We start from the raw sequence: 14,818 nt of genomic DNA, 5'->3' as shown, positions 1-14,818 counted from the left end.
TCCAATCAGTCGATGCTACTTTTTTAAAAATCGTATTTGTTAAGCGCTTACTATTTGCCACGCACCGGTCTAGGCGCCGGGGTACACAGAAGCGAATCGAGGCGGACAGGGTCCCTGTCCCACATGGGACTCACAGACTTAAACCCCATTTTTACAGATGAGGTAACAGACACAGAGAAGTGAACGATAATAATAATAATTGTAGTATTTGTTAAGGGCTTACTGTGTGCCAGGCACCTTTTCTGAGCGCTGGGCTGGATACAGCCAAATCAGGTTGGACATAGTCCCTGTCCCACGTGGAGCTCAGTCTTAATCCCCATTTTTACACATCAGGTAACAGGCAGAGAGAAATAAAACGATCTTCCCAATGGTCACGCAGCAGACACGTGGCGGAGCCAGGATTAGAACCTAGCTCCTTCTGATTCCCAGGCCCGGGCTCTATCCATTAGGCCACACTGCTTTATTGCTTTGTAAAACATTTCCAGTTTCTTAGAAAGAAGCGTTTCCCACATCTCCCTGCCAATACGTTCTTCACAAGGCCAGATCAAAGTCAACAGTAAGCAGCTAAAGAGGTTGCTTTGTTCTTCTGTGTAACGCTTAACAGCTCACGTGTCACTGTATTTTTTATTTATATTAATGTCCGTTTCCCCCTCTAGACTAAGCTCACCCTGTGCAGGGAATGTGTCTACCATCTCAATCATATTTATTGAGCACTAAACTAAACTTTTGGGAAAGTACAATAAAACAGTTGGTAGATATGTTCCCCGCGCACAGTCTAGAGGGGGATTCGGACAATAATATAAATGAATAACGGATATGAACGTAAGTGCTGTCGGGCTGAATAAAAGGTGCAGATCCAACTGCCAGGAGGAAGCTGAAGGGAGTGGGAGAGGAGGAGATGAGAGCTTAATCAGGGAAGGCATCTTGGAGGAGACGTGCCTTCGATAAGATGTTGAAGGTGGGGAGGGTGATCATCTGTCGGATATGAAGAGGGAGGGTGTTTCCATCTAGTATATATTTTATATATAACTCTGTTACCTAGTACACTCCTAGACATGTAGTACAGTGCTCTGCACACTCAATAGATACCACTGATTGATCGAATGATTGATTAGCTCTCTTAGCTAACCTAGGCAATTGCCGACTTAACCAAATCCTCTCCCCAAGGACGTGGGCCGGATACTCGCTGCCCACCACCTCGGTCATTAAAACAATGGAAAGAATGGGGGACTAGGAGGCGAGACCCCCGATTAGACTGTAAGCCCGTCAAAGGGCAGGGACTGTCTCTATCTGTTACCGATTTGTACGTTCCAAGTGCTTAGTACAGTGCTCTACACATAGTAAGCGCTCAATAAATACTATTGAATGAATGATACCCGGCTCTACTCCGGCTAGCTTGGGCAAGTCACTTAACCTCTCCGAGCCTCAGATTCCTCCTCTGTAAAACAGGGAAAGGACACCTTTTCCCGACAGGGACTGATTCCAATCTGATCATCTTGGACGTACCCTGGCGTTCAGCTCAGTGCCCAGCGCTTAAGAAGCGCATAATACCGTAAAAATCAGTAGGTTCCGATTGGGAAAAGCGGAGTCTCGGGAACACCACCAGCTATCCGGGGTGGGACGGGCACCCTAGAACCCATTCTCCCCCAGGATCAGCCTCTGTAAGAGACCCCCCTAGGCCCACTGGATATGGGGGGCTGTTTTTCAGAATAGATCCTCACCTTGAGCCCAGGGGGGCGAGCGGGATGGCGTGGGCAAGTTTACAGCGGGACACTCATCCCAGTCTTTCCCCGTCCTGGCAAACGACTCCCCGGTTCCCCTTTCCTCCCTCAGTGAGGCGGGAGCTGAAGGAGGGGGTGAGGCCAACTATCTGCAGTCGGACCTGAATCGCAAGCCCTCGGAAAACCCAGAAGTGACGATGCCCGGGCCAGCCGGATTCCCCGACTCCCGGCGTCCCCCGCGGCCCGCATTTCGTACAGCTCCCAGCCGGATGCCCCACGGGGGCAACCGCCCGTGCTCCGATCCAGTCCCCGGCCAGAGTCCGCTTGGCTTTGGGCGGGGCCCGCCTCCTGGCCCGGACCGGCTCCGCGCAGGGTCCACGGCCGGCGGGGGCGGCCCCCGACTGACAGGGGTAGCCGGCGAGGCCCAAAGGAGACTAGCGACGCGGGCAAGGCCGCGCAGGGAGTCAGAGGGAGGACTCCAGTCCCAAAGCTTCCGGCCTAGGGCGGTCCCTGCCCAAGGCCGGGGCATCCGGGCCCGCCCCCGACCCAGCTCCAGACGTGGGCGGCCCGGCCCGCGCCGGGGCCCTCGCCCCGGTCTACCCGGCGGCGGGCCCGGCTCAGAAGCGTAGGCCGAGGAGGGCCTCGGAGAGCTGATTGAGGTCCCGTGTACGGGGCTCCCGCTCCAGGACAAAGTCCACTTTCTGGTCCTGCCCAGAAAAGATCTCGAGCAGCTGGTTCCGCAAGCGCTCCGTCTCCCGCGGCTCACGCCGGCGGCCGTCGCCGCCTTCCTCCGGCTCCTGACGCCGGCTCCACGCTCCCCGGCTGGGGTCCCGCTCGTCCTTCTCGTCCTCCTCCTCCTCATCCTCCTTCCACTCCGGCTCCCGGGCCGGATACGTGGCCCGTCCCCCGGGGGCCATCGGGGTGGGCCGGGAGGCACGGGGAGAGGGAGGCCTGGGGTCTGCGGGCCGGCATCCTGGGGAACTTTGAGTCCTGGGAGAGGGAGACTGAAGTGAGGAAGAGCCGACGGCAAGGAGCCCCCCGGGTTCGGTCAGACGGGCCGGCGGACGGCTTCCGGGGAGCAGTCAGGACCCCAGTTTCATCTATTTCACCGCCAGCTTCTCGCCCCTTGTCCCGCCTCTGGCCTGGGACGCCCTCCCTCCTCATTCCCAACAGACAATGACTCTCCCCCCAACTTCAAAGACAGAAGGCCCATCTCCTCCAAGAAGCCTTCCCCGACTAAACCCTCCTTTCCTCTTCTCCCACTCCCTTCAGCGTCGCCCTGACTCGCTCCCTTTACTCTTCCTCCCTCCCAGCCCCCCAGCTGTAATTTTATTTATATTTCTGTCTGCTTCCCCCCTCCCCCACCCCGGCCAGGCTCTGAGCCCGTTGTAGGGAGGGGATGTGTCTGTTTATTGTGGCACGGTGCTCTCCCAAGCGCTTAGTACAGTGCTCGGCACACTAAGCTCGCAATAAAAACGACCGACAGCTTGACCTTCCGTCCCCCCGAGACGAGCTGATGACCCCAGAAGCGGGAGCCCAGCAGAGAGCGGGAAATCGAGCTGAGCGGAGAAGGCTAGGCTATCATTCGTTCATTCAATTGTATTTATTGAGCGCTTACTGTGTGCAGAGCGCTGTACTAAGCCCTTGGGAAAGCGCAACGCAACAATAAACAGACACGGTCCCTGCCCACAACGAGCTTACCCCGTGGGGAACCCTGGATTGGGTTCAAAGCAGATTGGGTTGTTGGGGATGAGGCGGGGGGAAGAAAGGTCAGTCTGGGAGTCAAAAGGACCTGGGTTCAAATCCCAGCTCTGCCAATTGCTTGCTGTATGACCTTGGGTAAGTCATTTCACTTCCCCCTCTACAACAGAAGCAGCGTGGCTCAGTGGAAAGAGCCCGGGCTTGGGAGTCAGAGGTCATGGGTTCTAATCCCGGCTCCGCCGCCTGTCTCCTGGGTGGCTTTGGGCAGGTCACCTCACTTCTCTGTGCCTCAGTGACCTCATCTGTAAAACGGGGATGAAGATTGCGAGCCCCACGTGGGACGACCTGCTTACCTTGTATCTCCCCCAGTGCTTAGAACAGTGCTCGGCACTTAGTAAGCGCTTAACAGATACCATAATTATTATTTATTATTTAATGTAAGCTGGCTGTGGGCAGGAACTGTGTCTGTTTAGTATTGTACTGTCCTATCCCAAGTGCTTAGTACAGTGCTCTGCACACAGTAAGCTCTCAACAAATATAACAAATGAGAAGCTGCACGGCTCAGTGGAGAAAGCCCGGGCTTGGGAGTCAGAGGTCATGGGTTCGAATCCCAGTTCTGCCACTTGTCAGCTGTGTGACTGTGGGCAAGTCACTTTATTTCTCTGCGCCTCAGTCGCCTCACCTGTAAAATGGGCATGAAGACTGCGAGCCCCACGTGGGACAACCTGATGACCCTGCATCTCCCCCAGCGCTTCGAACAGTGCTCTGCCCACAGTAAGCGCTTAACAAATACCAACATTATTATTATTAAATACGATCGACTAACTGAATGAGGGAAGACAGGGTTACCTGGTGGGCTTCCTCAGGAACTCATCCAGGGTGGGGCCCTTCCGGCCTAGCGGGTCATCGGGCACCATGAAGATGTTTCCCACGAAGGTGAACGGCAGCAGGCTGGGTGGGGAGCGGGGAGAAGCGGTCAGCGGAGGGCCACCCCCCCCGGCCCCCTGCGGTCTCGGGGCCACGGTCCTAACGGACCCCACGGCCCCTCTGACACCAGGACCCCGGCCCCACCCCCGGGGCCATCAGCCCCCTCACCGCTCACTGATGATCTCGAACCACTCGCCGGACTCTTTGGCCAGGTCCTGCAGCTGGTCGTTGGTGACGATGACCCCGTCCGTCTCCTCCGCCAACTTCAACATGAACCTGACCCCGGGGAGGTGAGGTTGAGGGCCGCGGGCTCGCCACAGCCTTTTCCCCAACGTTGGCCGGGGCGAGGAGGGGACTCCCCGGCCCCTGCGCTGGCCCGAATCCACCCTCGGCGTTTCAGACGCTCCTCTGGCTCCCACAGGGCAGTGGAGCAATTGATCCGGCAACCAAATGGATGTATCGAGCGCTTATTGTGTGCTAAACGCTCGGGAGAGCACGCTACAACAGAGTTGGTTGACACGCTCCCCGTCAGCCTAGACCTCCTTCCCAGTTTTCCGAGGGTCAGGTGGTGGAGACGGAGAGAGGGGCCAGAAGGCTCAAAGGAAGGACTGAGGAAGGAAGGGGGGAGCGGGGGTGGTCTGGGATCGGGAGGCAGGAAATGGGCAGGGGCAGGTTAGCTAATCTTCCACCCTTCCTCCAAGAAGCCCTCCTCCCCTTCGGACCTGCCCCCTTTTCCTCTCCGCTTTCTTCCTCTTCCTCCTCCTCTTCCCCTTTCGCTTTCCTCACCTCTTTCTCCCTGCAATTTATCTCCAGCCCCTTAGCACCCCCCCACCGCGCTCCATTAAAGGGAATCCCGCTTCCTCCCAACACCGTCTCACCCCGCCGCGTCTCCCGGCCCTCAGAAGCCAGACGGGCCCGTGCCCAGAGTCGTGGGGAAACTGAGGCACGAGACCTATCCATAGGTCACCTGGCTCGGTTCTGTTAGCCAGCTGTCTGCTCTCCTCCATTCTCCTCCCTCCCCGGTCCCCCCAGTTCTGTTCCCCCGGGGGCCGGCAGGAAGGGGGTCCCCCGGGGGGGCCGTGGGCGGGACCTGTCGTCATAGGGCGTGATCCTCTTGCCGTCCACGACACGGGAGGGGGTGAAGGAGAGGAGGCGGAGGTCTTGAAGTATTGTCAGAAAGTGGCCCTCTGTGGGAAGAGGGATGAGGGTCAGGCTCGGGGGCGGGGATGGCGGGGATTTCTTTCGGGTGAGGGTCCAGACCTCGCTCACCTTTGACCTTGGGGTCCTTCTTCAGGCGCCACTGGGGCACAAAGACGGTGATCTCACGGTGCCCGCGGTCCCAGAAGTACTGCACGGCCAGCGCCACGCCCCGGCACGAGAACACATGGTGAAGGCCGTGCCTGGGGGGTCCGGGGAGGCCGGGGGTCAGGGGGGCCCGGGGCCGGGGAGAGGGACCGGAACCGGAGGGCACGACCGACTGCTGCCCGCCCGGCCTCCGTTGCCCCCCGACCCCGGGTCCGTCCACCCCATCCTCTGCCGCTGCCCCGGCCCCGCCGCCCGCCCGCCGGGAACCACTTACACCATGGCCACATTGCTGCCGTCGATGATGACGTGACGCAGCCCGGGCGGGCCGGGCACGTTGGCCAGGTTCAGGGAGAATGGGGCCCGCAGGGCCTCCCGGAACCTCTGGCTGCCGGTCACCACGCCACCGCCGCCGTCGCCGTCTCCCACCGCTCCCCCCGGCCTCCGCGGAGACCCTCGGCCCCGGCTCCCGGGCGGGCGCTTCCGGGGCGCCGGGGAACGGCTCCCGGACCCGGGGGGCCGAGGCTGGGGGTCGGGCCCCTCCGCGTTGAGCCTCGGCAGCGAGGACGTGAAGGGGGCCTCGGCCTGCAGGTCGGCGGCGAGCACCCAGGCTGGGTGCCCGCAGGACTCGGCCGCGGCCCGGGGGACTCCCAGGGGAAAGCCGGGCTCCGGCCCGGACTCCGGACGGCGGGGCCCCTCCCGAGCTCGCCGATCGACCTCGGCCCGACTCCTCGATCTCCTCTCTCTGCCGGGACGCCCTTGTCCCCGGCGGTCTTCCTCCCCGGGACTCCCCTCTCGCTTCCTCCCCCTCTTCTTGCGGGACCCTTTCTCCGCCTCGTGCCTCCCCTCTCTCCTCTGATCCCAGGGCTCCGGGCTTCCAGCCCTCGCCTCCTCCTCCTCGTCCCTGTCACTCCCGGACCAGCCCGCGGCACCGGGCGGGGCCAGGTAGTCCCCCCGCCGGCCCGGGCCGGCCTCCCGCACCAGGCTGAGCAGTTCCTGCTGGACGGCACCGGGCAGGGCCAGCAGCTCCCGGACGTGCTCGCCCCCGTAGCTCTCCAGAAGAGCCCCAAAGGCCCCCGCCACCTGGGCGTCCCCCACCAGGGCGCCACCGCCCTCCAGCCGCCGCTCCAGCTCCTCCACCCGGCTCTGGGCCAGGGCGAAGGCCTCGGCCAGCCCGCACAGCAGCAGGGTGCCCGGGCCCTTGGGCACCAGGTGGGCGGAGGTGGCCCAGCACAGACAGTCCAGGAAGAGGCCGTGGGCCCCAAGGAAGACACAGTGCAGGGCCGGCGGATAGTAGATCTCCTCCCACAGCTCCGGGCCGCACAGCCCCTTCACGAACTCCTGCGGGGAGGAGAATGGGGGAGCGGTGGCCACCGGGGCCCATCCCCGGTGCCCCCAGCCCCCTCAGAGGGAAGCGGCGTGGCCCGGCGGAAAGAGCGCCGGCCTGGGAGTCTGAAGGATCTGGGTTCTAGCCCCGGCTCGGCCACACGTCCGCCGCGTGACCCTTGGGTAAATCACGTCCCCGGGCCTCAGTTACCTCATCTGTACGGTGGGGATTAAGACCGCGAGCCCCATAAGGGACAGGGACTCTGTCCGACTTGATCACCTTTTATCTACCTCGGTGCTTAGAAGCGTGCGTGGCAAACGTATGCGCTTAAATTATTATTATTTTTAACAGGGAAGGGCGTGGCGGGGCAACCAGCGGGTTGGGGCCGGCCCCACCCAGGGGAAGGCTGGTTGATAGCGTCCCTTGGCCACCGGAGAAGAGAAACCAAAAGTCTGCGGCGAAGAGATACGGAGCCGCCGGGAGCGAAACGCGCGGGCCTTACTGAAGGCGGCAGGTGGGGCGGAGGAAATGATGCAAAAATAGTGCCGGGGAAACTGAGACGAGCCAGAGGAAGAATCCCCCGGACTCCGAGGGAGTCTGAGTCCTGCCTCGCCCCTCTCTCGGGGAGGGCCCCCACTTGGAGACCGGGGGATGACCCAAATGACCTCCGAGCTGAGTCCCGCTGTCCCCGTCCCCCCCAACCAGAAAGCCGGGACGAGGGAGGAGCCTTACCTTGGCTCTGCCCACGTTCTCCTTCGAGCCCCGCAGCTGCAGCCAGATGTGACGGCTCCTGGGATGGGGGGCGTCCAGGATGCTCAGCTGCACCCTGAAGATGCGCTCCACGTTGCGCTGCTGCTCCCGCAGCGACTCCTCCATCTCGGCGGGGACCGCAAAGACGTCCGGGCCTCCCGGGGGGCTCCCCCCTGCAGCCTCCATGTCCGGGGGACCCTGCCGGGGCAGAGGAGGGGGGCGGTCGGTCCGGGGACCGCTCCGCCGGGCCCCGGGTTTGCGGGACGCAGGGCTGGCCGGGGGAGGGGGCCGCTCCAGAGGTCCCTGATCCCTCTGCTGGGCCCTGGGTTTAGGGGGGTGGTCGGTCCAGAGATCCCTGACCTCTCTGCCGGACCCTGGGTTTGGGGGGGCAGGGCTGGTTGGGGGGGGGCCTCTCTGGGCATCACTGACACCCTCCACCAGGCCCTCGGGTTTGCGGGGGGACAGGGCAGGTGTAGAGGGGTCGGCCTAAGGATTGCGGACCCCTCCAGAAGGCCCTGGGTTTGGGGGGGCAGAGCTGGTGAGGGGGGCTCTCCAGGGGTCACTGACACCCCCGACCGGGGTCTGGATTTTGGAGGAGGGGACAGGGCTGGCGGGGAGGGGGCTCCAGGCCCTGGGTTTGAGGGGGGCAGAGCCGGTGGGGGAGAGGGGCGGTCCAGGAGTCACCGACCCTTCCGTTGGACCCTGGGTTTAGGGGGTGGGGAAGGATCGGCCTGGGGGGCTCGGTGGGTGAGCAGGACCCCGGTCCCCAGACAAGGGGGCGGGAAGGGCTGAAGGCCGAGGAGGCCCAGGAAGCCCCTTCCCCACCCCCCTCGCCCCGTCTGACCCCTGCACCCCCATCCTCCCCGCCCCCCCCCCGGGTAACCCCGGGCCTTCGGACCCGGCCCCCTCCCACGTCTCCCCTCCTTCTCTCCCCCCGTCTCTGTATCTCGGTCTCCGGGCCGGGGGAGGGGGGTGCGGGTCGGATGCTGACCTGGGTGCCGAGGTGCCCGGCTGGCCCCGGACTCCTGGGTCCCCAGTGGGGCCGTCGGGGGCCCTCCCTGTCTGTCTGTCTGTCTGTCTCCGAACCGGGCCGTCCCTCTGCCCCACCCCCACGTCCCTCTCACTTCCTGGCCTGAAGGTTTGGGGGCGGGGGGCGAGCGGGCTCCTCCCCGGGGCGGGCTCAGAGCCCGGCCTCCCGCCCCGGGGGGCACCGTCCGGCCGCCCCCGGGCCCAACCGGGGGCTGGCCTCGTGCGGAGCCGTGGGGAGGCGAGGCCTACGGGCAGAGGGCCATTCCGAGCGCCGACTTGGCCATTCCGAGCGCTTAGTCCAGTGCTGTGCACCTAGTAACCCATCAATAAATACTACTGAATGAAGGAATGAATGAAAAGGGAAAGGGGGCCGCCCCCTCCCCTCAAAGCAGTGCCAACGTGCCCCTTCCCTTGCCCTGCCGTGCTCGGCCGGGGCTGCCCCATCCCCACCCCGCCGGTGCTCCGCCGGACCCCATTTCTGGCCGCTGGTCCACCCGCCCCCCCCCCCGGCCTACCCGGCCCCTGGCCGGTCCCCAACTCCCGGGGTCCGGCGGCTGTCGTCCCGGCCCCGCCAAGGCCGAGTTGAGTGGCAGCGGCCTGGCACGGCCGAGCGGGCGGGAGAGGAGGGAGACCGGGCGGGGCGCGCCGAGCGAGGGACGCGAGAAAGACGGGGACCCCAAGGTGCGGAGAAACCAGGGATGCCGAGACCCCCGGTCCCCCCAGAGAGGGGACGGCCCCACCTCCCATCCACCTCCGCCACAGGCCGGTTCCCACCCGGGGCCGCCGTCCAGTTGGCGTTGCTGCTCCTGGCCCTGGGCCGGGCCGGAGCGGATCCGGTCCTGATGGAGGGCGAGTGCCTGGTGGTCTGTGAGCCGGGCCGGCCGGCCGCCGGGGGACCCGGGGGGGCGGCCTTGGGAGAAGCCCCCCCGGGCCGCGTGGCCTTCGCCGCCGTCCGCAGCCACCACCACGAGCCGGCCGGCGAGACGGGCAATGGCACCGGCGGGGCCATCTACTTCGACCAGGTATCCGTTCCTTCGTTGGGTTGTATTTATCGAGCGCTCGCTGCGGGCCGAGCGCCGTACTAAGCGAGGAGCGGCTTGGCGCGCCGAGTGACTGCTTGTCGCAGTCGTGTGACTTCGGGGCGAGTCGCCTCGCTCCCCCGGTTACCTCGTCTGTACGACGCAAGTCGAAACTGTGAGCCCCTTGAGGGACAGGGACGGTGTTGAACTCCATTTTCTTGTATCCACCCCAGTGCTCGGGACGGGGCCTGGCGCACGGTGAGTGCTTACCAGATACCGTAATTATTATCAATTACGGTAGATAGAAGATAATCAGGTTGGACACGGTCCCCGTCCTCGGTCCCTGTCTCAGCCAACGGGGTGATAATACGAGCGGTCGTAGTAATTATAATAATTATGGTATTTGGTGTTATGCTTGCTAGGTGCCAAGCACTGTTCTGAGCACTGGGGTGTCTACAAGCAAATTGGGTTGGACGCTGTCCCTGTCCCACCTGGGGCTCTCAATCTTAATCCCCATCTTACAGGCGAGGTAACTGAGGCCCAGAAAAGCGAAGCGACTTGCCCAGGGTCGCACAGCAGAGCCGCGGTGGAGCCAGGATTAGAACCCAGCCCTAACAATAATGATGGTATTTGTTAAGCGCTTACTATGTGCAGAGCACTGTTCTAAGCGCTGGGGTAGATTCAGGGTAATCAGGTTGCCCCACGTGAGGCCCACAGTTAATCCCCATTTTACAGATGAGGTAACTGAGGCACAGAGAAGTTAAGTGACTTGCCCACGGTCACACAGCTGACAAGTGGCAGAGCCGGGATTCGAACCCGTGACCTCTGAATAATAATATTGGTCTTTGTTAAGTGCCTACTACACGTCAATAATAATAATAATGATGATGTTGGTATTTGTTAAGCCCTTACTATGTGCAGAGCAATGTTCTAAGCGCTGGGGTAGACACAGGGGAATCAGATTGTCCCACGTGGGGCTCACAGTCTTAATCCCCATTTTGCAGATGAGGTAACTGAGGCCCAGAGAAGTTAAGTGACTCGCCCACAGTCCCACAGCTGACAAGTGGCCGAGCCGGGATTCGAACCCATGACCTCTGACTCCCCAGCCCGGGCTCTTTCCACTGAGCCACGTTGCTTCAAGCACTGTACTAAGCGCTTGGGTAGATACCATGTAGGTAGATCGACTCGATCTCTGTCCCACTTGCTGCTCGTAACTGTCTATTTAATATCTCCATTTCTTCATCTCTCAGATGGGGATTAGCCAGTCGGCCAGTCGTACTTATTGAGCGCTTACTGTGTGGAGAGCACTGTACTAAGCACTTGGGAGAGTACAGAATAGCAATATGACAGACGCATTCCTTGCTCACAGCGAGCTTACAGTCTAGAGGGGGAGACAGACGTTATTTTAAATAAATAAAGTACAGATACGGACCTAAGCGCCGTGGGGCTGGGAGAGGGGCTGAATAAAGGATCGAGTCCAAGGATACCCAGCAGGCAAGTGGCAGAGCCGGGACTAGAGCATCGGTTTCCTGACTCCTAGATCTTTCAACCCCCGCTTTCATTGGATCGGATTTAGAGTTCTCACTGTGTGCGAAGCACCGTACTAAGCGCTTGGGAGAGTACAATATAATAGACAGACCCGTTCCCTGCCCACAGTGAGTTTACAGTCTAGAGGCAAGTTTACAGGAGCCCCTGCTTCCCGCCCCTCCCAGCCTCCCGACCCATCACCCTGCCTTTCCCCTCCACAAGGTCCTGGTGAATGAGGGCGGCGGCTTCGACCGGACCTCGGGCTTCTTTGTGGCTCCCGTCCGGGGCGTCTACAGCTTCCGCTTCCACGTGGTCAAGGTGTACAACCGCCAGACTGTCCAGGTGAGGCTGCTGGCCCGCCGGGCCTAGGGGCCGGACGCCGGGCTCTCTGGCTCCTTGAAATCACCCCCACCCCCCCGGAAAGCTGGACCCGCAGGTGGACGTCACCTTCTCGGTCCTGGAGCTCACCTGACCCCCGCCGAGGTCCCGGGCAACGGGGCCCAGCACCGAGGCCGTCCCACATAGGCCGTGGGCGGGAAGGGGTGGACTCCCCCATATCAGCCCCCAGGGTTGGGGACCCCACCGCCCCTTCATTCCTCCTCCCCTCACCAGGTGAGCCTGATGCTGAACGCCTGGCCGGTGATCTCGGCCTTCGCCAACGACCCTGACGTGACGCGGGAGGCGGCCTCCAGCACCGTGCTGCTGCCCCTGGACCCCGGCGACCGAGTGTCCCTGCGCCTGCGGCGGGGGAACCTGCTGGGCGGCTGGAAGTTCTCCAGCTTCTCGGGGTTCCTCATCTTCCCCCTCTGAAGCGGCTCTCCCTCCCCGAAGTCCGCCCCCTCCCCCCGCTCCCGAGGCTGACCCATGACCCCTTCCCCTCCACGGCGTAAGGTTGAAGCCGGCTCTCCCCGGGGGTCTTCGATTGCTCCCCTCAACCCGCTCCTGGGCTGTTTTCTAGCTGCGCAATAAACCGGTCCGGGGCAGAATCTTCCTCCTCTTTCTCCGGCCCCTCCCCTCGGCCTTAGTCCCTGATGAAGAGGGAGGGCGGGCGGAGAGGGCCTCACCTGCCCTCGCTCCCCACCCGTTGGCATTTCTGAGACAGGTGGCTCGGCCCAACTGGGCTGGGGACCCCCCGCGGGGGCCCCAGATGGCATTAGTGCCCCAGGGCCGCACGGCGGCTTCCTTCCTGTGGGCAGTGCCAGGGCTGGGAGCACAGCCAGCCGCGCCGTGGCCCGTGGGCTCTGACCCGGAGGATGGAGAGAGCGGGGCTGAGGCGAGGCTGAGCCTGAGGGGCAGGAGGGACTGGGGAGGAGGGCAGAGCGGGCTCCCAGCCCGGCCTGCTGGTGCTGGGGCTCTCACATAGTAAGCGCTTAACAAATACCCCAATTATTATTATTATCATCATCATCCAGGATTCAGGGCCTCCCTCGGGGGAGCGGGGAATGGGCACCTCGGTCCGGTCACTGGGGCCATCTCAACCCCCTCGTCCAGGAAAGCAGCATGGCGTTATGGATGGAGCCCGGGTCTGGAACTCAGAAGGCTGTCGGTTCTAATCCCTGCTCTGCCACTTGCCTGCTGTGTGACCTTGGGCAAGTCACTTCACTTTTCTGGGCCTCAGTTCCCTCATCTGGAAAATGGTTAAGACTGTGAGCCGGGTGTGGGACAGGGACAGTGTCCCAACCGATTTGCTTCTGTCCACTCCAGCGCTTAGTACAGCACCCGGCACACAGTAAGCGCATAACAAATACCAGAATTATTATCATTACAGGACGAGCCGGGCCCCAGCAGGACGGGTGTGCAGGTCTCAGTGGGTGGGTGCTGATAATAATAATAATAATGATGATATTTGCTAGGTGCTTACTGTGTGTCAAGCACTGTTCTAAGTGCTGGGGTCAGGTTAGACACAGTCCCTGACCCATGTAGAGCTCACAGTCTTAACCCCCAATTTACAGATGAGTTAACTGAGTCACCAAGAAGTGACTTGCCCACAGCGGGCAAGTGGCAAAGCAGGGATTGGAACCAGGTCCTTCTGACTCCCAAGCCTGGGCTCTATCCACTAATAATAATAACGTTGGTATCTGTTAAGCGCTTACTCCGTGCAGAGCACTGTTCTAAGCGTTGGGGTAGATACAGGGTCATCAGGTTGTCCCACGTGAGGGTCACAGTTAATCCCCATTTTACGGATGAGGTAACTGAGGCACAGAGAAGTTAAGTGACTTGCCCACAGTCACACTGAGCCACTCTGCTTCTCATGGAGGAGCTGCGGGCCGGGCTGTGGATTGCCGGGGCGCGGATCCTGTCTTTCCCCCCGTACCCGTTGTGGGGATTCCCTGCCCACGATAGCAATTCCCAACACCTGGGCTTAGTAGGAAGTTGGTCACTTTTGGGTTCCAGGCAGATTTATTCTCCTAGCTAGCAGGCTCGAAGTTAGAGAAGCAGCCTTGCATGACAGCTGCGCGTCACCCTGACTTCACCCATGCGCACCTCACCCTGACACCTTGGTAACTTCCGAGAAGCAGCGTGACTCAGTGGAAAGAGCGTGGGCTTGGGAGTCAGAGGACATGGGTTCGAATCCCGGCTCAGCCGCTTGTCAGCTGTGTGACTTTGGGCAAATCACTTCACTTCTCTGTGCCTCAGTTCCCTCATCTGTCAAATGGGGATTAAGACGGTGAGCCTCACGTGGGACACCCTGATGACCCTGTATCTCCCCCAGTGCTTAGAACAGTGCTCTGCACATAGTAAGCGCTTAACAAATGCCAACATTATCATTATTATTATTCTCTGGGCCTCAATTACCTCACCTGTAAAATGGGGGTTGAGACCGTGAGCTCCACTGATCACTTTGTAATAATAATGTTGGCATTTGTTAAGCGCTTACTACGTGCAGAGCAATGTTCTAAGCGCTGGGGTAGATACAGGGGGATCAGGTTGTCCCACCCGAGCCTCACAGTCTTAATCCCCATTTTCCAGAGGAGGGAACTGAGGCCCAGAGAGGTGAAGTGACTCGCCCACAGTCACACAGCTGCCAAGTGGCAGAGGCGGGATTCAAACCCATGACCTCTGACTCCCAAGCCCCGCTCTTTCCACTGAGCCATGCTATACCTACCCCGGTGCTTAGAAGAGTGCTTGGCACGTAGTAAGCGCTTAGCAAATGCCATTATTATTAGTAGTAGTGGCTCAGTGGAAAGAGCCTGGGCTTCGGAGTCAGAAGTCATGGGTTCGACTCCCGGCTCTGCCACTTGGCAGCTGTGTGACTGTGGGCGAGTCACCTCACTTCTCTGGGCCTCAGTGACCTCATCTGTCAAATGGGGATTAACTGTGATCCTCACGTGGGACAACCTGATGACCCTGTAGCTATCCCAGCGCTCAGAACAGTGCTCTGCACATAGTAAGCGCTTAACAAATACCACCATTATTAATAAGCGTCCAATAGATACGATTGAATGAATGTGGAGGCGAGCAGCGTCCCCTGCCGCCCGCCGTGGGGAATTGCGCTCGGCCGACCCTTTCCTTTC

The 14,818-nt window shown here is 61.2% G+C and overlaps 2 protein-coding genes across 2 annotated transcripts; one reads left to right on the top strand and one right to left on the bottom strand.

Annotated features, from left to right (window-relative positions):
- Nucleotides 1-1,426: 1,426 nt before the first annotated feature.
- On the bottom strand, nucleotides 1,427-8,849 carry LOC100091092 (protein KHNYN). The gene is made up of 8 exons (XM_029077306.2): nucleotides 8,720-8,849; nucleotides 7,711-7,926; nucleotides 5,929-6,992; nucleotides 5,619-5,749; nucleotides 5,440-5,536; nucleotides 4,518-4,625; nucleotides 4,272-4,373; nucleotides 1,427-2,711 (listed from the first exon to the last, which is right to left on the bottom strand). The coding sequence occupies exons 2-8, from the start codon at nucleotides 7,912-7,914 to the stop codon at nucleotides 2,339-2,341; spliced, it is 2,079 nt and encodes a 692-aa protein (XP_028933139.1). The 5' UTR covers nucleotides 7,915-7,926; nucleotides 8,720-8,849; the 3' UTR covers nucleotides 1,427-2,338.
- Nucleotides 8,850-9,346: 497 nt separating this feature from the next.
- CBLN3 (cerebellin 3 precursor) lies at nucleotides 9,347-12,304 on the top strand. The gene is made up of 3 exons (XM_029078174.2): nucleotides 9,347-9,779; nucleotides 11,526-11,645; nucleotides 11,916-12,304. The coding sequence occupies exons 1-3, from the start codon at nucleotides 9,456-9,458 to the stop codon at nucleotides 12,111-12,113; spliced, it is 642 nt and encodes a 213-aa protein (XP_028934007.1). The 5' UTR covers nucleotides 9,347-9,455; the 3' UTR covers nucleotides 12,114-12,304.
- The last annotated feature ends 2,514 nt before the right edge of the window (nucleotides 12,305-14,818 follow it).

This window comes from Ornithorhynchus anatinus, chromosome 13 (genome assembly GCF_004115215.2).
Source record: "Ornithorhynchus anatinus isolate Pmale09 chromosome 13, mOrnAna1.pri.v4, whole genome shotgun sequence".
In the NCBI taxonomy this organism is placed as follows: Eukaryota; Metazoa; Chordata; class Mammalia; order Monotremata; family Ornithorhynchidae; genus Ornithorhynchus; species Ornithorhynchus anatinus.
Note: the sequence above shows the minus strand (reverse complement) of the source record. Positions and strands in the feature narration are given on the sequence as shown.